The sequence below is a fragment of the Lissotriton helveticus genome, chromosome 2_1 (genome assembly GCF_964261635.1).
Source record: "Lissotriton helveticus chromosome 2_1, aLisHel1.1, whole genome shotgun sequence".
Classification (NCBI taxonomy): Eukaryota; Metazoa; Chordata; class Amphibia; order Caudata; family Salamandridae; genus Lissotriton; species Lissotriton helveticus.
This window is the reverse complement of record NC_136059.1, coordinates 1,352,271,612-1,352,295,801: the sequence shown is the minus strand read 5'-3', so window position 1 is coordinate 1,352,295,801 and position 24,190 is coordinate 1,352,271,612. Positions and strand designations below refer to the sequence as shown.

Genomic DNA, 24,190 nt, shown 5'->3' with positions numbered 1-24,190 from the left:
GGTTTGACTTTGACTGGGTCGCAGAGGAGCTAACATACCTTGCTCTAGTACTCAATAAGAGCCTGGCGAAAACCGCCGAAGCAAACTATTTCAAATTACTTGCACATATACGCAAGGATCAGACACAATGGCAGCGGCTCCCATTGTCGTGGCTAGGCAGGCTTGCTGCTATAAAGATGAACGTCTTACCCAGGGCACTTTATATTTTTCAGACACTTCCGCTGATGGAGCAAGGACTCGTGTAAAAGAGACTTGCTCGGACGCAATCCTGTTTTGAAATACTAATTATGCACAACATTTCATATATTTCTAGATAGAGGAAGCTTGCCTATGTGTTTTACTAACAAGTAATTCGAGGGTGATTAAAGATGGCGGCTAACGCGGGAAACTGTATTGTGCATGCGTCAGCTGCATGACGTCTTAACGCTTGGACGGAAAATTCTGCTTCTGCGCAATAGTATCTAATATGGCCACTTGGAAAGTCACGTGCTAAGCATCTACTTTGCTGAAATTAAAATGAGTTATATACTAAATGCTAAATGCTAATGCATAAATAGTCTTTACAAGTCAATGGGATTAGAGTAGAGATAGGAGGTATACAATGAAATCATTTTATTTTGAAATTAATACTTTTTCTTTTGACCTCTCTATTAGTTCGTATTTGGGCCTCTGAATGATGCTAAAGTCTGAAACCCACGTGGTTCTTCCAGCATGAGCAAAATTGACAACTCCGAAACAGTGAGGTCAAGTCTTGACACTCGTCCAAGGACGTTCTCCGCACATGTCCTGGAAACCAGCTGAACATCCTGAAGATTCAATAGACAACTGTGAAATTGTATACATTGTTGTTGATAAAGTTTACAATTATGGGTAAGAAATAAAGCTTGGGAGAAGAAATTAAGGGGTGGGAACTTAAAACAATGAACTAAAGAAAATTTTAAAAACTTAGCATGGGGTGATCATCCCCTCAGCTTGTACAATCAGAAATAGGAGTTTCATAAAGTTGAAACATTTAGGGGTGGTACATCCATTAGGAAAGTATACTTGGGGAAGTTAGTTAGATTAGCCAGTTGCAGTCGCAGCAAGAACTTTGAGAGACTGAGATGCTGTCCGAATGCTGATCAAATACCTGAAGAAGCAGACTTAGACTTTTAAAGATAAATAGATTAGAAGAAGACTACGGAAGACTCTAGGAGGTAATAGAATTAAAAGAAGATCGCAGAAGAATCGAGGAGGAAGACAGTGTCAGAGAGGGGTGAGACGCAGGAGTCTAATCCAGAAGAGGGCATCTATCCTGTCCTGAAGTCCTTGTCACCTGAACTTTCCAAGGGACCCATTAACTCTTGGCCAGAAGGGTCGGATTTGCACACCATGCTAGGTAAATATAACTGTGTATTGTGTCAATGTGCTCTTCTATCTCTATCCTCTCTTTCCTGGGGTACTTCTCATGTGAAATCTTATTCTAAATTTGGTAAACTGACCTTACTTCCTCAGAAAGATGGAGTTAACACTGTAATTTGTTTTGCTCATATGATTTATTAGATAAACATTTAAACACTTCTGAGTCTGTGGTTATTTAATGAGATAATAAGGTGAATGAACTTATGTCATATTACCAATTACTCTTCAACTAAAATAGATCCAAGAGAGGGCTTCAGATCAGGAATAGATTAGAGAAATTATAGATAATTGATCTACATTTTTGCCCTTAAAAAAACGGACCCCCAGCGGTGTTGACTAGCCTATATGAGTGAGTGTGTTTATGGGCTCAGATGAATATATAGTGATAGATATTCGCAGGTTGGTAGCCCACTGGATCAGTTTGCTACTGCCGCCCGGGTGTGCTTCTTAAAATCCAAAGGGAGAGTGAGCGTTTCATTTGGGGGCCGGTATCCCCTAGGTTTCAGAAACATTTGTTGCAACGGCTGAAGTAGGATGGTGGTTTTGCGTTGCTGAACGTGACTCGCTGCTATCAGGCGACGTTCTTGAAATATTTGGTAGAATGGAATCGTCCTAAAGAAAAAACATTGGGTATTTATGGACCAGATGTTTGTTGGTCGCCATATCTGGAGGGAGCTGTGGATGCCTAGGTCTTCCCAAGCTTGGGGGCTCTACTCTTCCCCTGTAACGCAATCGACCTTCCAGGTCTGGGATAGGGTGGTCTCATCTGCGAACCTCACAACGTTCCTTTCGCCTTTGTACCCCATTGTCAGGGGGTCCCCTGCTCGGCACCGGCTGAGTTAACTGCCTCTTCGTCTTCCCCACAGACCGACAGCTACGGGCCCTTTAAGGATACCTAGGCTTGCATATCCCCGGACCACCTGACTTTGTTGGCCTATCAGAGCCGACCTCGCGGCTTATGGAGGAGGACCCGGAAGACGCCAGTGCTCGTGTGCTTCGGAGGAACACGTCTTGGGAGACAGACGTGCAGCGCCAGGAACATCGGGCCAACCAGGACGAGGACGGACCGTGCATGCCCGAAGCCGAGGACAACGCGGAGGAGCCCCTTCTGAGAGAAGCCGGTGACGAGAACCTGACGGAGGGTGCAGCGGAAGCAGAGAAGCCAGGAGGCCAACGGTTCTGTGTTCCGCCCAGCCACGCGAAGGAGGACGCGTGGCTTCTCCAGGTGCGTGGTCGTTTGCGTGCACTTTTCCATTTCAAGAGGGGAGGGACCGGGTAGGCCGCCGAGGCACTGTCGGGGCACCGTGTTCTTTCCTGTGCACAATTCACGGGTTGCTCTACAAAGTCGACATAGCTTTGTTGGTGGTGGTTGCCTGTTCCCTCACTCCCTGCCCTGACTATTGAAGTAGGAACTGGACAGTCTACTAAAGCCCGTTGTTCTTTTCTTTTGCATACGCTGGAGTCCGGCTTTTCACGACAAGGGGATAAGAACCAGAAGCCACAGGATCCTGGACCCTAACTGTTGTTGTGCCATTTAGTCCTTTATTTCGTGCTGAATAAATAGTTGAACTGTCGCCCCAGTATTGGCTCCTTCCTTCTTGCACCCTCAAAGGTGACAAGTGGCGAGCCAGATAGGAGCATCCATCTGATAGTACAAGATGGATGCCATGTTAACCCAGATGAGTGAAGGACATGCCAAACTGGAGTGGGCGTTTGGACAGACAAACGAACAGGCAGAAAACGACAGAGCCTCCTTCACTGCTGCTATACATCAGCAGTCTGAACATTTAACCAAACTCGCAGAAGGCCAAACACAATTGTTGGCTGTCCTGGGACAAGGCAGAGTCGCAGCCCCTCCTGGAGCCGTAGTACCCCTACAGAAGTATGTCGCTGGAGACGACCCTGTCTCCTTTTTCCTTAATTTCGAAAGGGCTGCTAGAGCCAGTGCCGAGATGGCCCTTTTATCTGGCACCTCTCCTTACGGGGGAAGCCCAGGCCGCCTACCAATTGGCCAATAAGGATGGGACAGCCACCTATGGACATGTGAAGCAGATAGTCCTAGATAGGCTGGGGGTTGATGACGAGACTCACAGAATACGCTTCAGACAAGAAAGAGGAACCCCAACGGACGCTCCTAAGACTCTGTTTTACAAACTGAAAGACGCAGCGGATAGGTGGTTAAAGCCACAAGAGGGGAATATGGACAATGTCATGAATAAAATATACTTGGAACAGTTTCTAGAGGCCCTGCCCTATGGCACACAGCGGTGGCTCAGACAGCATGCAGGGTTGACATTAGACCATGCCATCGAAATGGCAAACTCATATGCTCGAGCTCAAACCAGGCCTACGTATAGAGAGCCCGAGAAACCAGTTCTTACCAAAAACAACCCAAAACCTGACAAGAAACCCTTCAAGCCTCAAAACGAACTTCCTTCATTTAAGCCTAGGCCTTTAAAGCTAGAGCCCCCGGTTTTGACTAGTCCTCAGTGTTATGAATGCGGTGAGTGGGGCCATATAGCAAGGTTTTGCCGCAAAAAGAAAGAAAAAGAAGAAGAACCCATGGAGGTGGGATATGTGCCGCGTGCTATCATGTATGCCCAAGAGACAGGACCAGCCTTCTATGTAAGTGTCCTAGTTGACAATAAGAAAACCCGTGCTTTACTGGACTCCGGATGTCGCCATTCTGTGGTTAAACAAAGCACCCTATCCCCTTCTTCTGTGCTTTTGGACCGTACAGTCCGCATCAAATGTGTACATGGGGATTACGTACCTACCCTCTAGCACAGGTCACTCTAAAAACTGAAAAGGGAACCCAAGTACAGTGTGAGTTAGGAGTACTCCCCGAATTGCCCGAACCCCTTATCATTGGGACTGATAATAAATGGTTCTCCACTCTCATGTCTGAAGTTTTAGATAAGCAGGGTCAGAATGGGGTCCGGGAGGGTCTGTTGCTCGAAGAACCCTGGGCCACTGATTCCAACTTCAGGGCGGCCCAACTTAACGACGCGTCACTGACAACCGCTTGGCAGAATGCGCAGAATAACAAAGGGGTACAACAGCTCACATATCCCTGTTTTGTGGAACAAAAAGGACTCCTGTATAGATTAGGACAGGACCAGGCCACTCCCCAGCTGATAGTGCCAACAATGTTCCGGGAACAAGTGATGTTTTATGCTCACGCACACCTTCTCGCTGGTCATTCTGGTGCAGAAAAGACCACCAATTCCATCACAGAACACTTCTATTGGCCAGGGGTGTACGCTCAAGTAAAGAAGTACTGTCAGGAATGCCAAATATGCCAGAAAAGGAACCCTTACATTCCTCCTAAAGTCCCTCTTGTCCCTCTTCCAATCATAGGGACCCCGTTTGAAAGAATAGGTGTAGACATCGTGGGTCCTTTGCCTAAGTCACACAGGGGGTACCAATACGTCATGGTGGTTGTTGACTACGCGACGCGTTATCCCGAGGCATTCCCCTTGAGGGCGGCAACGACCAGCGCCATTTCACAGAAACTGGTTGAGTTATTCACCAGAATGGGATTCCCCAAGGACATAGTCACCGATCAGGGGACTCCGTTCGTCTCTAGTCTTATGAAGCAAGTATGTGGCCTATTGAACATAAAACATCTTCGCACTTCTGTGTACCACCCTCAAACCGATGGTCTAGTCGAGCGCTATAACGGGTTGATAAAGACCACCCTAAAAAAACTGTTGTCGGATGACGGGAAACAGTGGGATCAACTGCTTCCGTTGGCCCTTTATGTGCTAAGAAGTCAGTACCAAAGCAGTCTCGGGACTTCCCCCTTTGAGCTTCTGTTCGGACGGAAGCCCCGTACACTGTTAGAGATAACCAAAGACAGCTGGGAGAGGACCGGGTCCAAAGATGCTGAAGACCTCTTGGACTACTCCCAGCAGTTGAAGTCCAGGTTGCACAAATTGAGGACCTTGTCATATGAAACACTAGAGAAAGCCCAAGGGAAACAAAAGACCTTTTACGATAAAGGCAAGAAATGGAGAGAACTGAACCTAGGCGACTGGGCTCTTGTTCTTCTGCCCACGTCTACCCATAAACTTCGCAAGGAATGGCAAGGCCCTTTTCAGGTGGTAAGGAAAATAGGAAGGACCACCTATGCCCTGAAATTGTCTCCATCCCGAACGCAAATTTACCATATCAACATACTAAAGAAGTGGTTGGGTCCCCCACCCAAAACCCCTGCATCGGTGTCCCTAGCCACGACCTCTGCTCATACCATCGACCAGGCGGTCGTGAGTCCCGAGCTTCCCGACCCACAAAAGAAGGAATTGAGAGACCTGTTATTAAAACACCAATCCATATTCTTAGACCAACCAGGGCGTACCCCGCTAGTGGAACACCATATCCCGACCCTTCCCGGGGTGACTATTAAACAGAAACCCTATAGAATCCCCGAAGCCAGACGGGCTGTAATAAAGGAGGAGGTACAGAAAATGTTGGAGGCAGGGATCATAGTTCCATCTAAAAGCAACTGGTCTTCTCCAGTGGTCCTGGTGCCGAAACCCGATGGCAGTAAGATTCTGTATCGACATCCGAGCAGTAAACAAGGTGTCAAAACAAGATGGATATCCTCTACCAAGAGTAGATGAAATGATAGAGCGCCTTGGTGAGGCTCGATACATAACAACTATTGACCTCACCAAAGGATATTGGCAGGTGCCCCTATCCCCACAAGATCAGGAAAAGACGGCCTTCACAACACCGGACGGCCTGTTTCATTTCACTGTCCTACCCTTTGGCCTCCATGGGGCCCCTGCTACCTTCCAACGTCTCATGGACACAGTGCTAGCTCCTTACCGACAGTTTTCCGCGGCCTACCTGGATGATATCGTCATTCACAGTCCGGATTGGCAAACCCATTTACAACACCTGGGGTTGATTCTAGAGGCCTTGGAAAAGGCGGGTCTGCACATAAACTCTAGAAAATCACGCTTCGCCTTTACACAGGTCAAATATCTGGGATACGTTCTTGGTAACGGTCAATTGTATCCCCAACAAGAGAAAGTCAAAGCCATTCAAGGCCAAAGCTTCCCTACGAACCGTAGAGATCTCAGGGCCTTTCTGGGTTTGGTGGGATATTACAGACGCTTTATCCCTCACTTTGCCTCTGTGTCGGCTCCATTGACAGACCTCTTAAAGAAAACAGCCACTTCTTCTCAGCTTAAACACCCCTCTCCTCAAGCCCAGGATGCTTTCCAGGCCCTGAAAGACGTCCTGTCCACCTCCCCTGTACTCATTACTCCTGATTTTGAAAAACCATTCTTTTTACAAACTGACGCGTCAGGGGTTGGGTTGGGGGCTGTCCTGTCACAGCATGACCCGGTGGGAAGAGAAAGACCCGTCCTGTACTTGAGTAGGAAGCTTTTTCCTAGGGAAGCGGCCTATCCCACCATAGAGAAGGAGTGTTTGGCGGTAAAACGGAGCATTGAGAAGCTCCGCTATTACTTGGATGGCCGACACTTTACCCTATTCACGGATCATGCTCCTTTACAGTGGCTGCAAAGGAATAAAGGGCGCAACGATCGCATACTTCGTTGGTTCTTGTCCCTACAACCTTATGATTTCGATGTCTGCCACAGAAAGGGTTCTGAACAAACCAATGCTGACTACTTGTCTCGTTATCCACTTTCCCCCGAACGGGAAAAGTCTGGGGGGAGGATGTGTCAGGGGGTCCCCTGCTCGGCACCGGCTGAGTTAACTGCCTCTTCGTCTTCCCCACAGACCGACAGCTACGGGCCCTTTAAGGATAGCCTAGGCTTGCATATCCCCGGACCACCTGACTTTGTTGGCCTATCAGAGCCGACCTCGCGGCTTATGGAGGAGGACCCGGAAGACGCCAGTGCTCGTGTGCTTCGGAGGAACACGTCTTGGGAGACAGACGTGCAGCGCCAGGAACATCGGGCCAACCAGGACGAGGACGGACCGTGCATGCCCGAAGCCGAGGACAACGCGGAGGAGCCCCTTCTGAGAGAAGCCGGTGACGAGAACCTGACGGAGGGTGCAGCGGAAGCAGAGAAGCCAGGAGGCCAACGGTTCTGTGTTCCGCCCAGCCACGCGAAGGAGGACGCGTGGCTTCTCCAGGTGCGTGGTCGTTTGCGAGCACTTTTCCATTTCAAGAGGGGAGGGACCGGGTAGGCCGCCGAGGCACTGTCGGGGCACCGTGTTCTTTCCTGTGCACAATTCACGGGTTGCTCTACAAAGTCGACATAGCTTTGTTGGTGGTGGTTGCCTGTTCCCTCACTCCCTGCCCTGACTATTGAAGTAGGAACTGGACAGTCTACTAAAGCCCGTTGTTCTTTTCTTTTGCATACGCTGGAGTCCGGCTCTTCACGACAAGGGGATAAGAACCAGAAGCCACAGGATCCTGGACCCTAACTGTTGTTGTGCCATTTAGTCCTTTATTTCGTGCTGAATAAATAGTTGAACTGTCGCCCCAGTATTGGCTCCTTCCTTCTTGCACCCTCAAAGGTGACACCCATATTTTCGCACCCGGATTTTCCTCCTGGTATGGCTAAGGGGGTGGATGTTCGCTGGATAAAGATAGATTATGATTTATCTACCTTAGACAAATTTCTCCATTCACAGATGCTGCATTGGGTGCTGGGTGCGTCCATACATCCCCTTGTAAGCAGGTGAATGTTCCCATTCGCAAAGTGGTTATTCCTTAAGAATGACGATAAAAAATTAATCTCTGAAATGTATTTGTTTCTTTCCCGGAGCTTGCGCAGGGTCAGATCTGCGGGTCAAAAGCGGTGGGAGGCGGAAATTGATCAGACGCTTTCGGATAAAGAGTGGAAGGACATTTTTTATAGGACACACCACACTGCACATACAATGGGACATATTGAAACATCGTCCAAAAGTATTTCATACTCCCTCATGAATAATGAAGTGGAATCCTCAGTGTGACGGGCTATATTGGCAGGGTTGTGGTAGCCCAGGCACCCTACTCCATTTTTTATGGAACAGCCCAAAGCTCACTAGATATCGTGATAACATTTTAGAGGAAATCGACAAGGCCTTTGACACTAAAATCCCTAGGTTCCCTGCTTATATAATACTGGGTCTGCCTAATGCACCAACCTTTCCTCTTCGTTCAGTAAAAGGCAGACATGGCCCTGGCACTCAATGCCGCCCATCGGATGCTCTTATCTTGTTGGAAATCTGATAGAATCCCGGAGCACACACGGTGGCTCCACCAGTTATAGTCCCTTCTTGGCATGGAAAGATTGTCAAAGGCTACTCTGGGGGATAAATCAGATTATACGAAGATTTGGGCCCTTTTTATGTCAAAACTCTCCTGCTAGTATCGAGAGCTGGCCTGCCCAATCTACCTGTGCATTTTGAAACTGATACCGGACCCCCAGGGGGAGATTGAGGCCTCTGCATCTGGGTGAGGATCATGGGGTGGTGCCGCCTGGGTGTTTCCCTATGAGGTCTCCCCCTTTCCTGGACTCTGGGCTAGTTCGGAGAGGGACAAGGTGGGGTGGGAGAGGGGTTTATTGTTTTCCTTTTGTGCGGTTTAAGGGTTTTGTTGATGCTCATTTGTTTGGAAATGGCAGATTTGCTGGCCTAGCAACAGCCTATTTTAACTGAGGTCTGCACTCTGAGGACACCATGCATTGTTGACTGATTTTCTCCTCAAATGACTGGTGGCGGGTTGTAACCAGCTTCCCTCAGCTTCTCTGTTGACGCGGCTGGCCCATGTTGGGTTTTAGGCGGCTTGCTGTTTAATTTTATTTTAATTAGGTCTATACAATCATTAATTGCTTTGTTTCCTTTGGTGACCCTTAACGCAGCCGGCCCACTGGGATTTAGGCAGTATGCTATGTATTGTTTTCATTATACGGTCTGCTAATAAAAACTCTTAATTCTAAAACCTTCCCGTGCAGCTGGAGACTAAGGGGTAGATTTAATGTATGGCTGGCCGGGGAAACGCGATGAAGTACCCTGTTCAGCAAATGATGGTCTACCTGCCCTAGCTAGGGTATGGAGTACCATAAGCTTTCCATTAACAAAGCCCCCATCTGCTTCCTCAATGGAAAGTTTCCTTCAACACCCTGAAGGAGGAGGGGCTGTAGGAGTTAGGACATTACACTGCCCACCCTATTCTGGGTAGACAGTGCAATGTCCTTTTTTTCTGTCCCTCAATGCTAGATAAAACCTGCCATACGAGATGGAAAAATCAAAATATTGACCCCCACATCCAGAAAAACTCCCTGGGTGTGGGAGTCATTCGTTTTTTCATTTTCAGTAACAAAGTCCCACTGTGGGAGTTTGTTTTTGGAAAATTACAAAGTTGTTAAGCATTTGGTGGACAGCCATCAAAATCAATGGCTGCCGTCTACCAAACGTTTAATACCTTGACAAGAGACCGCCAAGACAGCAGTTCCTTTAAAAGTATGGATGCTTGGCCATCAGTGCTCTCTAAATCTGGCTGATGGTAGTACGTCAGAGTGGCAGACATGATGTCCTATACAGCCCTGATGGTCAGCCAAATTCTAGATAAGACCCCAGGTCTGAAGAAAAGCCTTTTACCTAGAAAATCCAGATGGGGAAGCAGACCTCCTCTCTGTCACGATCAGCTTGAAAATTAGTCTAGATCCAGAGGCACCGAGAACGGTTGCTTTTCAATAGTGCTTGACTTTTTCTAGTTGCAGATTGCTTTAAAACGTTAATAAATCAAATCTCTGGATCCTCCTAACCTCATTTGTAGGTCTTGGCATCTCTGTGTTCATTAGGTTTTGATAAATTGGTTTTGGAATTTTATTGTATCCCTTACTAATTAATAAAATCGTTGGCACTGCATTTCTCTGGGGACTGCTTGCCGTTTGTGCCATATGGGTGGAGCAGGGATTCTCGGAGAACTGTGTTTTGACCTAAGAGTGGGTTTAATGAGTTGGCAAGCGTGCCCCACTCCCAAATTAATAACCCCATTTCTGACAATGGTTAAAGATAAATATAAAGTCAATGAGATGTTGGAGGGGAAGCTAGGTCCAGAGAGAGTGCGTATGAACTAATTGTACAATGCTGTACTCTTTAAAGAAGTGTGCCTTCCTTGCGTTCCGAAATTGTAGCAGCGTGAAGGCAGTCTTTATGGAAACATGGATGTTGTTCCAGGTACTCGATGCATTAATACAGAAGACCATGTCATGTTCTTTCGGTCTTTGATGTTGCATGTGCCTGGAAAGCCCAGTCTTCGCAGCACTTTTATTACTCATAGTATTCTCTTTTGGGACAAAGACGCTTGACCCCTGATGCATCTCTTCCTCTTGATGATCTTGATGATCTTCCACTTATTCCTCTTCTGAAGACAAAGTCTGCAAGACATGGATTTGCTCGAAAGGAAACTGACACTATAAAAGAATGGTGGAGAAAAAGGCATGAGTTCTTTAAAAGTGTGGTTTGTGCTGTTCTTGTGAATAAGAGTAGCACTGACACCAATGTGTCTGTTAGCAATTACTCAATGGTGGTGAAGTCATGAACAGGGTACTTGTAACGGCACTCCCTATTGATGGGAGAATGCTTGTTAATGATGGAGCAGCTAACGACCTGCCAGTCGGTGCTGATGATGGTCTAGTCAATGGGTGACTTGTTAACAAGACACTTATTGCTGACACTGCAGCACAGGAGGTGGACTCTGTTCTTCTAGACGAGGCTGACCTTAACCCCTTCGACGCTCATGACGAGCTGGGCTCGTCATGAGGTAGCCTCCTCGCACGCTCATGACGAGCCCAGCTCGTCATGTAACATGCACTTTACAGATTCCCAGCGTACGGGCGGAATTCCGCCCGCACGCATCAGGTTAACGATCATTAACATGGCAAAGTAGGTTTCTGAGACAGAGGCACAGAGCTATAGAGGCAAGGAAGAGCAGAATGTCAACAGAGGTGGCCTGGGTAAGATCTGAGTCTTTCAGGTTTTCATCACAGTATGAGGTCACCAGTAGGTGATTCTGTGTTTTTGTATATTTGGAGTGAGCATATGAAGGTGCACTGACCCCGACAGTAGGACTCCCTTGATGGATAAGAACAGCCTCGTCTCCCTGTCCTTTAAAGTTTTAACTTAAAAATTGTACATGTTTAACAATCCTGTGGCTACAGGGCAAATATAATCAATACATTTACGATACGATACGAAGAATCTTTATTTCGGCAGGTGCCATAAAAGAAAACAGCAGTAGTACATAAAAACAGTGCAGTAGATAACAGTAAAAAATAGTACAAATAGCAGCAGATTGATCCTCAAGATAAAAACAGTTCATATAAGCTCGACACAAGAAAAAGCGTACAATAGTTAGGAAAATAAATACATTTCATGAATGATTTAAAACCAGATAAAAGGACAGTATCAAACCGGGCCTAAGATCGGGCAATTAGGAGCCTGCGCTTATGCCACATGGCAGCCTGAAATTTTGAAACAGCACATACGGTCGGGCCAGTTGTGTCGGTTTTGAATATTGCATGAGAGCATTGTTTGAAGGCTAAGTTTTTACATTTAGTGGGGAGTTTATGTGCTCCACAGGTCTGACATGGTTTGAAGTGCGATTTCTGTGTCTTGTGATGTGTCTCAGATGGGCGAGTTCTACTCGTAACTTTATATGGCCTTTCCAATATGAGAAAGGGACAAAGGTGCTGCCTCTGAGCCTTGTGAAAGGGAGTGATCAAATACCTGAGAAAACACAGTTCCCTCCTGAGATATGAATGTATCCCAGAAGATAGAAATGTTAGTAGTAGTAGTAAATATCTTTATTCGATTTAGCATTAAAACCATAAAAGCACATCATATACACTTCATTGAAAAGGGAAACACATTTTGAAAAGAGTGATTGGTTAAGGAAACCGGGGCTGACTGTCTCAGAGATCTGGTTTAAGTTACTATAACATTTTTGTGAAATACGTACTAGTAGTACCATTAAAACCAAGGATAAAATGTGTGCTAAAATGAGATATTTACAAGTTTAAAAACAAATTCATCCATATCGTGTTGCAGTAACAGTTGACCTATACATGCCGAACACCCCATGAACAGATTTTAATACCCCCCTAATTCGTTTGGTCACGTTAAAGATAGTAACAATAAAAAAAAAAGACATTGTAGTATCAGTGGAAGTAGATTTTGAGTAGATTCTAGAACATTCTCCCATTAAAGACGCTGCGCTCTGGAGGTGCACTAGAAAATCTGATCTATGTAAGCCTCTTGTGGGGAGTGAAGCTCTTTTTCTCCTTTTAAGTCTCCATAAGTCTCTCACATTAACACCCAAATACAGAATTGTTTTAAACACCCACTGTACCTGAGAGCTAGCAATGTGCGGCTGAGGGTTTGCAGTGCGGCGCAGAGGGTTGCAGTGTGGCGCAGAGGGTTGCAGTGTGGCGCAGAGGGTTGCAGTGTGACGAGAGGGTTGCAGTGTGACGAGAGGGTTGCAATGTGACGAGATGTGTGCGCATTGTGTGAGTGATGGTGAGTGTGTGCAGACTAAGTTTGGTATTGCAGGTGCGGAGAAAATATGAAAAGTTGTGGAATGTGTAGCAGCTGCTGGCAAAGTAGGACTGCGGGATCATTTTGAAAAGCGTGGTCACACCTTGCTAGTCCCACTGCAGGGACCACCGAAATTGAATTGCTCCCCTCCGCCGCCGCAAAAGCCACACCAGCGGCCGCAGCGGAAGGGGCGCGTTCGCTACGGGACTCCATTTCCCAGAAGCCCTAGCGTCGGAGCACGCCGCCACACCTCTGTCCTGCGCCAGGAGGCGCTTCAAAAGGAGGCCAGCCCCGGTGAAGCGGGGGGATCATTTTGAAAAGCGTGGGCACACCTTGCTAGTCCCACTGCAGGGACCACCGAAATTGAATCACTCCACTCCGCCGCCGCAAAAGCCACACCAGCGGCCGCAGCGGGAGGGGCGCGTTCGCTACGGGACTCCATTTCCCAGAAGCCCTAGCCCTAGTGGCATCATAGGCCAGAGGAAGCCGGGTCGGGACACCCCCCTTGGTACTGAACTAAGAAAAGAAGGAAAAGGTTTTAAGGTACAGATACCCTTTGACTATCTCAACTTTCGTACAGGTCCCTCCCAAGCGTCATCATAGTGGAACTGTCGAACTATTTGTTGGGTAGTTGATACTAATTCATTGTCCACTATCAAAAGCTATTACGCTAAGGCTTGCAAAGGGGGCACTAGAAAACCTTCCTCCCAGAGTGACTTGCTTAGGGGAACGATGGACTATTATATTAAGAGTGCAATACTCCCCATTGCCAGTGAATTAGAGAGAATAGAACGTTCCCCAGCCATGGATAGTTCTCCCAGTATGTGTTCCCCTCCACAGACTGCCGATGCAGCCCCAGTTATATCATTACTGGAAGAACTAAATAAAATGTGTAAATCCACGTACGCTCCTGTGGAACCAGGAAACGTGCAAACTAGTGCTCCTATTTCCCCTATAGCAACGACTAGTCCTAGGTTTAGTTGTTCACTTCAACTAACCCAAATCCTACAGGGTACTCCCCTCACAACACGACCAATAGTAAACTCACAATCCGCAGTTTCCAACCAGGTGTTCTCTGCTAAAAGGAAGAGAGATGAGGTCAAACAAACGGGGAGTCAGGCCAAGCAACAAAAACTAAATTCAAATCCCCCACTGCCTAACACTCCCAGTACTGCAACATCGAAAGCATCTACCCAGGCTTCTTTACTGGCCTCGTTTGAAAATATGATGAAGTCAATAATTTCCCAGTTGATTGATAAATTGACTAGCTTAGGGGATAGGCTCACGGGTGTCGAGGAAGCAATTAAGGCTAATTCGTTACTTATAAAAACTATGGCAGGACCCTCTCAACCGCAGCGTCGAGCCCCCACAGAAAGGCCCAATACCACCATACAAAGTAAGACCACCCGTAATCAATTAGTAACCCCGCATAGTAAAAACTTAAACCTCTCGAAAGCCACCACAACTTTACGGAGTTCTTACCCTAGAGTTGGGCCGAACAAAGAAACGTCATTTCAAAAGAGAATAGCGGTTAATTATGACAATATGTCACATAAAACCAATCATCTACATTTGCCACCAGAGGCCGCTCCTATTGTGTGCGTCCTCTCAGGTGTACCAGAACTCCCAAAGGGGATACACGAAAGCCATCAGGATCTAAGAAACAAGGTAGTGTTCTGCTAACTAAAAATAGACCTCTGCCACCCAACATCGATGGCACCATACTAAGCGTTAGAAGGGTGGGCTGGCTAGGACCTCTCCCAAAAGATATTGCGGGCGATTTGGTACTTGTAAAATTTAGGAATAAACATGTCGTCCCATACCTCCAATCTTGGCAGCCACAAATAGGAGATGGGCCTATATCTATCTGGAGTCTAAGTGAATTCTACCCTAGAACATTATATGTCTTGTCGCACCGCCAAAAAGAACAGAACATCCACTGGGTGGGCACAAGTGGCCTTGTACCGAGTGGTCGCTTCATCCCCACGTTCAATTAATCTGATCTACTCTCTCGCTCTTCAATGATTAGCTGATGTATTCTATTGATTTAATCTTAGTTTAACAGATGCTACTTTTTATGAAATGAAATGTACTGATGTATTTGTGTATACTTATGTACTGTTGTTGTTTTTATGATTTTTTATAATTTTTCAATTGAATTTTATCATTTTTTGTTCATGTGATTGTATTGCTCATGCTTTTATGAATTGTTTTTACATTTCGAATAAAGCTCTTTGAATTGGAAAAAAAAAAGTAGGACTGTGGAGGTGAAGACTATAGTTGTGGATTATGGCAAGAGAGGAGTACAGTTTGACTACAGGTAGGTAGCGTGAGAATGTGGTCCAAAAATCAGGCTGTTTCAAGTTCCATAATACTGATGTGGGATTCTAAAATTACAGACACAGTAGTCTATGGTAACAGGGCAAATAACCTCATTGCCTAACTGAGGGCTGAACAAATGTGGGGAATGCTAATGTGTTAGGCTATTTTTTTGCGAGTGCTGTGCATCTGCGGATGGCTTTAAAACACAGTCAGCAGTTACCCTTTATGGGGGATGCCCCAGTGAACATTAATTGAAAAGCATTTGACAACATACACTAACATCAAATGGACAATATATATACACCCTGTACCAAAAAAATATTTTTACATTTCCTATTTAGGTGACTGCATCAAACAGGAATGAGACAAGTCAATAAGAGTGCTAGGAGGCTGAAACAGCACCAACATATTTACCTCATCAATAATAAGAAGTGGCAACATAAGAGGAGAGACTGAACTGTACACTTCACATGGGTGTAAACCTTTAATTTAATACTAGTGGTTAATGTGAGACAACATCTCTTACCTATTGTCTGTATAGTGACACACTTCTTATATTTTGGTCAAATATAACACCATTTGTGGAGTAAGCAAGAACATATCATTTTAACAGCATATTTAATTCCCAATAATAAGCTGCAGTAGGGACGTTCTGACGGAAACAACTCCGGAACGTGCATTTAATTTGCAAGTTCTCAGGAGGCTGGTGTCAGAAATAAGTGAAAAGCAAATATGAAAAAGACATTTACTAAGTGTATATTTTTCAGACTTACTTCTCATTTCAGGCTCATAGCTTAATGAGCTTGGTTTGTGGACCCTGTATTCTTTGAGTAGTTTTTTCTCCCATGCGCCACAATTTAAAGGATTCCCTAATCGTAAGAATTGTCTATGGGAAACAAGAAAAGAAAGCAAACTGTTACTTTGGCCATATATTAGTGTATCGATTAGAGAAAAGACTTCTGTCACAAGAACTCATGATGGAGCAAAAATCATATGAAAAATAGAATGTCTTACATGTCACTATTTGGGACTAGTTAACCGACCAGTACTCCTTGCTCCAAAAGCACCTTTTCACACATTTTAATTCAGAAAATACAATACAGGTGGATTTCCACAAAGTGTTCATCAGTCAGTGAAGGTGTAAGTAGTGAAGAAACACTTAGAGGATCAACTCAGATTTGATACCATCTCATTTTAGGACATTCCCAGGTTCAGAATACAATTCTTTAAAATAAAGAATGTAGATACAATGGCATTCTTAAATAACTGAAAGACAAATAGTTTCAAAGTCTAGTTGGAATTATCAGAATCACTGTAGAGGACATAAAAGATCCGTTTTTGATAAGGTGGAGTGAAGGCAGTTCTCACACAAATGACAGTGCAAGAGGAAAATGAACCTTGTAAATACATTATCAATACTGAGAAAAACACACATTAGTTTCAGGAAAATTGGACGATTCAAAGTAGGCCATCATTCAAATTAACTAGACGATGATTCATAGGTATCACTTAATGAACCAGTTCACCCATGACATCAATCTCAAAGTGTGGCTGAAACAGATATTAGGCCTGCCAAAACAGAAAAGTTCAAGCTACTTCTCTACTAAGCACATGTGCGTATTTCAGCAATCAAAACGGAGGAAGTCATTTCTAGTCATTTACATTGTGCAAAAAAATAGGATTACATCAGAGTTAAGATTATAGAAGCGTCGATTTTCCACTGCAAGCAACATTCCACATGAACTGGTTTGGCAGTAAATCCAACCAGGTGCATGATGTTTTGAAGAACCACAGTCTCAAAGTCAACTAGCTAGCTATTTAATTATTATAGGCTGCCACTGAGACTTTGGACTATGGCCCTACTATGACAGAAGCAAAGGGTGAGATGGATTATGATCCTAGTCTTAAATAGGCTTCTTTGGCCAGAACTATTTTTTTGGGCTGAGTATTGGTTGGCATAATCAGCTTATGATTGCTTAGAAGATCAGCTTGAAATACTGCTGATCTGACATAGCTTGCAGTGAGATGTTGATCCAGAACCGCTTGCCCAACAGACATTGATGTCAGCAAACAGGTGGATCTGCATGACATATATTGCCTCCTAGCGTGTTATGTCGCACCAGGATTCACACATGATCTGCAAAACCTGCCAGCAAATAAATATAACAATGTTCCACCCTTGGTTTTGGTGGCCTCTACCATGCAGGTATACTATACAGTTTGCACTACTGTTTTGTGGGTGGGCATGTATAGTCTAGCAAAGTGCCTCAGGTGTGGGACTCCTTCCCAATATATGGCAAATGTATCCCCAAACTCCAAGGCAATATGTTCATAATACCACCATGTGCTTCTTGCAATATCAGATCAATGTATTTAGTGTAATATCAATTTTTAATTCTTTTTTTTTTTTAGATTAAACGTATTCATTGATTGATGTCAGCTGAACAGAAAGCCCACTATCCAAAGAGAAGAACAAAGCTAAGACTTTCAACTAAAGCAAGAAAGGGCCCTGATATATCACAAAACCAGGTAAAGCACAAGTTACTACTTGTGTAATGATAGATCTGTAAGAGACATTAGTTAGTGATAGATTCCTTACCTTAGAATATCCCCAGGCGTCAGACTGGATCCGGAAATTGTTTGCGTAGCAGTACCCATGCGTGTCGGTAGGCGTCGTCCACGGCTCCGCGTTCGTCGCCGGCGTCGTGATGACGTCGTCGGAGTACTCAGACGCCGCCTCCGCGCGCTGACGTCAGTTCTTATACACAGCTTTTCCGCGCCAGAAACGCAGAGCCATGATAAAAACTAACACTGGTGCCATGAAACTAGGGCCCTGAAAGGGGATGACCTTAACCCTAGATATCGGTTCGCAGAACGGGGAGGATGGGTGGGTCAGTAAGGAATCTTTCACTAACTAATGTCTCTTACAGATATATTGTTACACAAGTAGTAACGTGTGCATCTGAAAGAGACACGTTAGTGATAGATTCCTTACCTTAGAATAGATACCCCAGCAATACCAACCCCGGTGGTGGGTCTGCGAACCAATAATCACACCAGAAAGTCCTGGAGGACGGAACGGCCAAAGAAGCCATCCCTCCGGACTTGGCTGTCCAGGCAGTAGTGTCTTGCGAACGTGTGCAGCGAGGCCCACGTAGCTGCCTGACAAATGTCCTGCAAGGGGACTCCCCGGCCCAGGGCAGTAGTAGTCGCCGTGGCCCGAGTGGAATGGGCCCTCAGCCCAACAGGAGGTTCCTTTTTAGCCAAAGAGTAGCACGCCTGGATACACAAAACGATCAACCGAGATGGTCCGTTTGTGAACCGCCCGTCCTTTCTTAGCGCCCACGTAACCAACAAAGAGTTGGTCATCCACCCGGAACTGGCGTGTGTGAATCAGATAGTATGAGAGCCACGTTTTGGGTCCAGACGGTGGAGCCTTTCTTCCTCTTTCAAGGGATGTGGAGGCGGAAAGAAGGTGGGCAAGGTGATGGACTGCCAAATGTGGAAGGCTGTGACTAACTTGGGCAGGAAAGAGGGTCTTGTCCGCAACACAACCTTGTCTGGATGGACAGAAAGGAAAGGAGGTTTAGAGGAAAGAGCCTGGAGCTCACTCACTCTCCTGGCAGAGGTGATGGCAACCAGGAAAGCAGTCTTCAGAGTAAGAAGATGGAGAGGACAGTTATGAAGCGGCTCAAAAGGAGCGCACATCAGGTAAGTTAAAACCAGGTTCAAGTCCCACTGGGGCATCACGAAAAGAGCAGGAGGGAACACATGAGTGATGCCCTTTAAGAATCTGTTAACAATCGGGGACTTGAACAAAGAAGGCTGATCAGGTAGCCTTAAGAAGGGTAGCCCTTGATAGTGCCCAGAGCAGAGCCCTGCTGGGCAAGAGAAAGAAGGAAGAGGAGAAACTCAGAAAGGGGGGCAGAGAGTGGATCCACAGCCTTTGCTGTGCACCATGCCACAAATCTGTTCCACCTGCAGGCGTATACCGACTTTGTGGAGGGACGCCTAGCTGCCAGAATGACATTACAGAGTTCAGGAGGCAAGTCAAATGGCCTCAACTGTCGCCGCTCAATCTCCAAGAATGGAGGTGGAGACTGGACAGGTGGGGGTGGAGGACCGTCCACTGCTGCTGCGACAGAAGGTCCTCCTGAAGAGACAGACGAATCGGGGGATCGACAGACATGCTGAGTAGCTCTGGATACCAATATCTTCGTGCCCAGTCCGGAGCCACAAGGATAAACTGGGCCCGGTCACCCCTGATCTTCTTCAGCACTCTGGGTAGAAGTGGTATAGGCAGAAAGGCGTACAATAGACCGCAACTCCACTCGCAACAAAAAGCGTCTCCGAGCGCGTGCCGCCTTGGAAATTCCAACGCCCAGTACTGATGACATTGCGCGTTCTCTTCTGTGGCGAATAGATCTAACCAAGGCTCTCCCCACTGCTGAAAGAGGCCTTGCGCCACGTCCGAGTTCAGACGCCATTCTTGATTCATCATGCACCGACGGCTGAGTTCGTACGCCCTGGCGTTCAGGGAACCTGCTAGGTGTTGAACCACCAGGGTTACGCCCTGATGATTCAGCCACAGGCAGAGGCGCAGACCCTCCTGGCATAGGGTCCACGACCCCACCCCGCCCTGTTTGTTGCAGTACCACATGGCGGTGGTGTTGTCCGTGAACACCTGCACTACACTCCCCCCGGACAGAGGGGAGAAATGCCTTCAGTGCAAGCCGGATCGCACGCAGCTCCAGAAGGTTGATGTGGAGCCAGGACTCCGCCGGAGACCAGACGCCTCTGATCTCCGCGTCTTCCATGCGGCCCCCCAGCCCTGGAGGGTGGTGTCCGTCACAACTACGTGCTCCGGTTGAGGTAGGGAGCGGGATCTGCCGCTGACCCAATTGCGGTCCGTGAGCCACCACTGCAACTGTCTTGCATTGCCCTCCGAGATCAATACATGGTCGGACAAGTTGCCCTGATGCTGGGTCCACTGAAACTTCAGGTCCCACTGCAGAGCCCGCATCCGCCACCGGGCGTGATGCACCAGAAGGATGCAGGAGACCATCAGCCCCACAAGCAGCAGCGTCAACCTGACTGAGACTCGGGATAAAGGCTGAAAGATCAGAATCAGAGCCTGAATATCCCGAACCCGCTGTTCGGGAGGATAAACCCGAAACCGCGCCGAGTCCAGAACCGCTCCGATTAAGAGGAGCTTCTGAGAGGGACACAGGTGTGACTTGGGCACATTGATGGAGAACCCCAGCAGGTGCAGGAGGTCGGCCGTAGTCTGGAGGTGGCTGATGACTGTCTGGGGCGAGCCCACCTTCAAAAACCAGTCATCGAGGTAGGGGAAGACTGAAACCCCTAACCTGCGCAGATGAGCTGCGACCACCGCCATCACTTTCGTGAGCACCCGTGGGGCGCTGGTAAGGCCGAAGGGAAGCACGGTAAACTGAAAGTGCTTGTGGTCTACCGTGAACCGCAGGTAACGCCGGAGGGCCGGCAGGACGGGGATGTGAAAATAAGCGTCCTGCAAGTCCAACGCTACCATCCAGTCTCCAGGGTCTAGGGCAGCTAAGCCCTGAGTTAATGTCAGCATCTTGAACTTCTCCTTCCGGAGGAAGCCGTTGAAGTTCCGTAGGTCCAGGATAGGGCGTAGGCCCCCTTTGCCCTTCTTGGGTACCAGAAAGTAGTGGGAGTAACAACCACACCCTACTTCTAGCCAAGGAATGCGCTCGATGGCCCCCTTGGCCAAGAGGGCCATAACTTCCTCTTGTAGAAGTCTTAAGTGATCCCCCTGACACGCGGTGGTACTGCGGTGGCATGGCTAGAGGGGACGCCTCGAAGGGGAGGGAATAGCCCCTTTGGACGATTTGCAGCACCCACCTGTCCGCAGTGACAGTGCGCCAGTGGTGGTGGTGATGGCGAACCCGGCCCCCCACTGGCGTCACATGGGCCTGAAAGCACGGACTAGGAGGGTTTTGAGGCGGATGCTGCAGGGGTAGGTTTGGACTGGCCTCGCTGTTGTCCCCGACCGCCGCCACGGCGGTTTCCACATCCGCCACCGCGCTGGATGGTAGTCTGCGGCCCGTGGCTGGCAGGACGTGTGGGGGCGCCCCTTCCTTGGCCACGAAAGGAGCAAAAGGCAGCCATTTGCTGGCGCGGGCCGAGAGGCCCAAGGACTTGGCCATAGCCCTGGAGTCCTTAAAGCGCTCAAGCGCATGGTCTGCCTTGTCGCCAAAGAGGCGACGGCCATCGAACGGCATGTCCATAAGTGTGTTTTGGACATCAGCCGAGAAGTTGGGAGATCTCAACCAGGCATGGCGACGAATCGCCACCGTCGTTGCCATCGCTCTGCCCAGTGAGTCAGTAGAGTCCAGCCAACACTGGATGGAATAACGCGCCGCATCCCGACCCTCAACAAGGGTTAGGCCGAGTTTAGCCCGGACCTCCACCGGGCATTCTGGCAGCACGTCCGCGACCGTGTCCCACAGAGAGTGGGTGTAACGGCCCATGAGGCATGCGGTGTTGACGGACCGCAACCCTAAACTCAGGGAGGAGAATACTTTCTTCCCGTATTGCTCGTACCTCTTGGATTCCTGGTCGGGGGGAGCCGACGGGAATGCGGTCTGGGAATTGGAGGCCTGGATGACCAGGCTCTCGGGAGTGGGGTGGGTAGACAGAAAGCAAGGGTCGCCTGGAGCCGGGCGGTGGCGCCTGGCCACGTTCCCATCCACAGACTGACCTGTAGCGGGCTTGGACCAAGTGCCCAGAAGAACGTCTGATAAGGCCCCATTAAACGGCAGCAGAGGCTCGGCCGAGCTTGACTGCTGTTTAAGGACCTCAGTGAGGAGGTTAGTCCTCACGGCCGCGACGGGGAGCTCAAGGCCCAAGGACTTGGCTGCCCTCATCAGCACCACGCTATAAGCAGCCCCCTCCTCCGTAGCCATGCTAAGGTGGGGGGGGGGGGACAAAAACCAGTGTCGGGCAAAGTGTCCAAACCACTGGCATCCCCAAACTCTCCTGTCCAGTCTGCAGAAGACCTCAGACCCCTCCCAATCCCCCTCGTCACCCATCGCCTGGTACTCAGGCTTTAAGGATGGGGCCGGGTCGTAGAATTAAAAATCTCCCATCGGCGTCTGACGCCAGACCCGAATCGAGGGCAGGACCGGGGGCGACACCCTTGGGGTCGGCGCCGGCGAGGTCGTGAGGTCGACCGGCGGCGACCCGGATCCGGAGCCGGATCCAGTGGGGCCCTGCGGCGACGGGACCGAAGTCGCCGAAGGCGCCGGGGCCAAAGCACCCGACGGCGCCGGGGCCAAAGCACCAGACGGCGCAGGGGCCAAAGCACCAGACGGCGCAGGGGCCGAAGCACCGAGTCGCTTACGGGACCGCTCCCGTCTAGCTTTAGACGTCAGGGCCCGGCAGTCGGAGCAGGACTTGTCGTCGTGGTCCGGGCCTAGACAGTGCAGGCACCAGTGATGGGGGTCGGTAACCGACATCAGTCGGTTGCAGTCGGCGCAGGGCTTGAACCCAGGCATCCCTACCGGCACCGTCGGAGTCGAGAGACTTCGAAGTAAATCAAAAAGGATCGTAAAAAGTTAGTAAAAAAGTGACTAGGGTACAACTTTTTCCGGATCTGCGCTTCCTGGTGTGGAAAAAAGAAGAACTGACGTCAGTGCGCGGAGGCTGCGTCTAAGTACTCCGACGACGTCATCACGGCGCAGACGACGAACGCGGAGCCGCGGTCGACGCCTACCGACGCGCATGGGTACTGCTACGCAAAAAAATTCCGGATCCAGTCTGACGCCTGGGGATATTCTAAGGTAAGGAATCTATCACTAATGTGTCTCTTTCAGATAAGTGAAAACATTTCCTGAGATTGACAACACTAAAGAAATAGCCAAGACTTGCAGCTGCAATTAAACCCAAATCTCAGTACAGATTTAGCTGGTAAAGGTGGAGGAAGACTTATCATGAGCTAGGATTGGACCCATTGTCCACCCAAGAATATAATACTTACTGGTGCATAGATGACAGTGCTTTCTGATATGATGGGGAACCTAAGGTCACTGCATGTGTTGCAAACCAATATATATTAGGTTTATGCTTCTGGGCAGCAGAGCTCAGATCCTTGCCTATGAGATGGAAAATCTGACTTAGCAAGATGCTGATCATATCGGAAGACTGAGTTGGTAAACACTAATTTCAAAGAGGAGCTAGCAGTGCTCTTACCAATGTCCTTTGAATACAAGGTGAACTGGAAGCCTCTTGGTCGCAGTTTTGCACACCTTAGTGCAAACAGGGCAATTGGGGCAGCATTAATACAGAGCACATGGTACTCTGTACAAGCAGTGAAGCACAATGCCAGCAAAGCAGCATATTAATCAATGTACTGCTTTTCACTGTGGATCACCGTAAATTAATAAACAGCCTTTGGCGCTGCAAGTGGCGCCTGATGTACCTATTGTGATTGTAAATAAAATCATGCTGTTCCATACCACAATTATCAAGTAGTTGGCCGGTGTAGAGGCCGCCAGTTAAGCACTCATAAGTATTTGAAGGCCAGGTTTCCCACTCATCTTAGCAACGAGCACCTTCACCATGACATCTGCCAACGAAATCAAAAAACGTATGCCACTGTTTGCTTGAAGGTAAGAGGCATCAGTCTGGGAAGTAGTACGCTCCTCCTGTGACAGAGAGCACTGCTCTAATATCAGTGCCTGCGGACTATGTTAAAAGGAATTCTACCATCCGGCTGAGGGCCCGGTTGTGCTAACAGCCGCAGGCCATCCTAATGGGCTAAAGGGCCACGACTCCTTACCTTTCGGCCATTACAAAGAACATATGTCAAGCTGAGCAAAGGTCAACCTGACAGACACTTTATTTTTAGGTCAGGCAGCCAGGAGCTAGACACGCCCTAAATGCGTAAACTCCTGGGCTTCCTGAGATA

General features: G+C 48.0%; 1 protein-coding gene across 3 annotated transcripts in view; it reads right to left on the bottom strand.

The window, feature by feature from the left end:
• The window catches only part of WDFY3 (WD repeat and FYVE domain containing 3), a 1,930,620-nt gene that overhangs the window by 1,178,442 nt on the left and 727,988 nt on the right, over positions 1 to 24,190 (bottom strand). For all 3 annotated transcript variants that reach the window (XM_078676292.1, XM_078676293.1, XM_078676294.1), the window contains one exon: positions 16,011 to 16,123. In XM_078676292.1, coding sequence (XP_078532418.1) covers positions 16,011 to 16,123 — 113 coding nt within the window. The remainder of the gene's footprint in view (positions 1 to 16,010; positions 16,124 to 24,190) is intronic.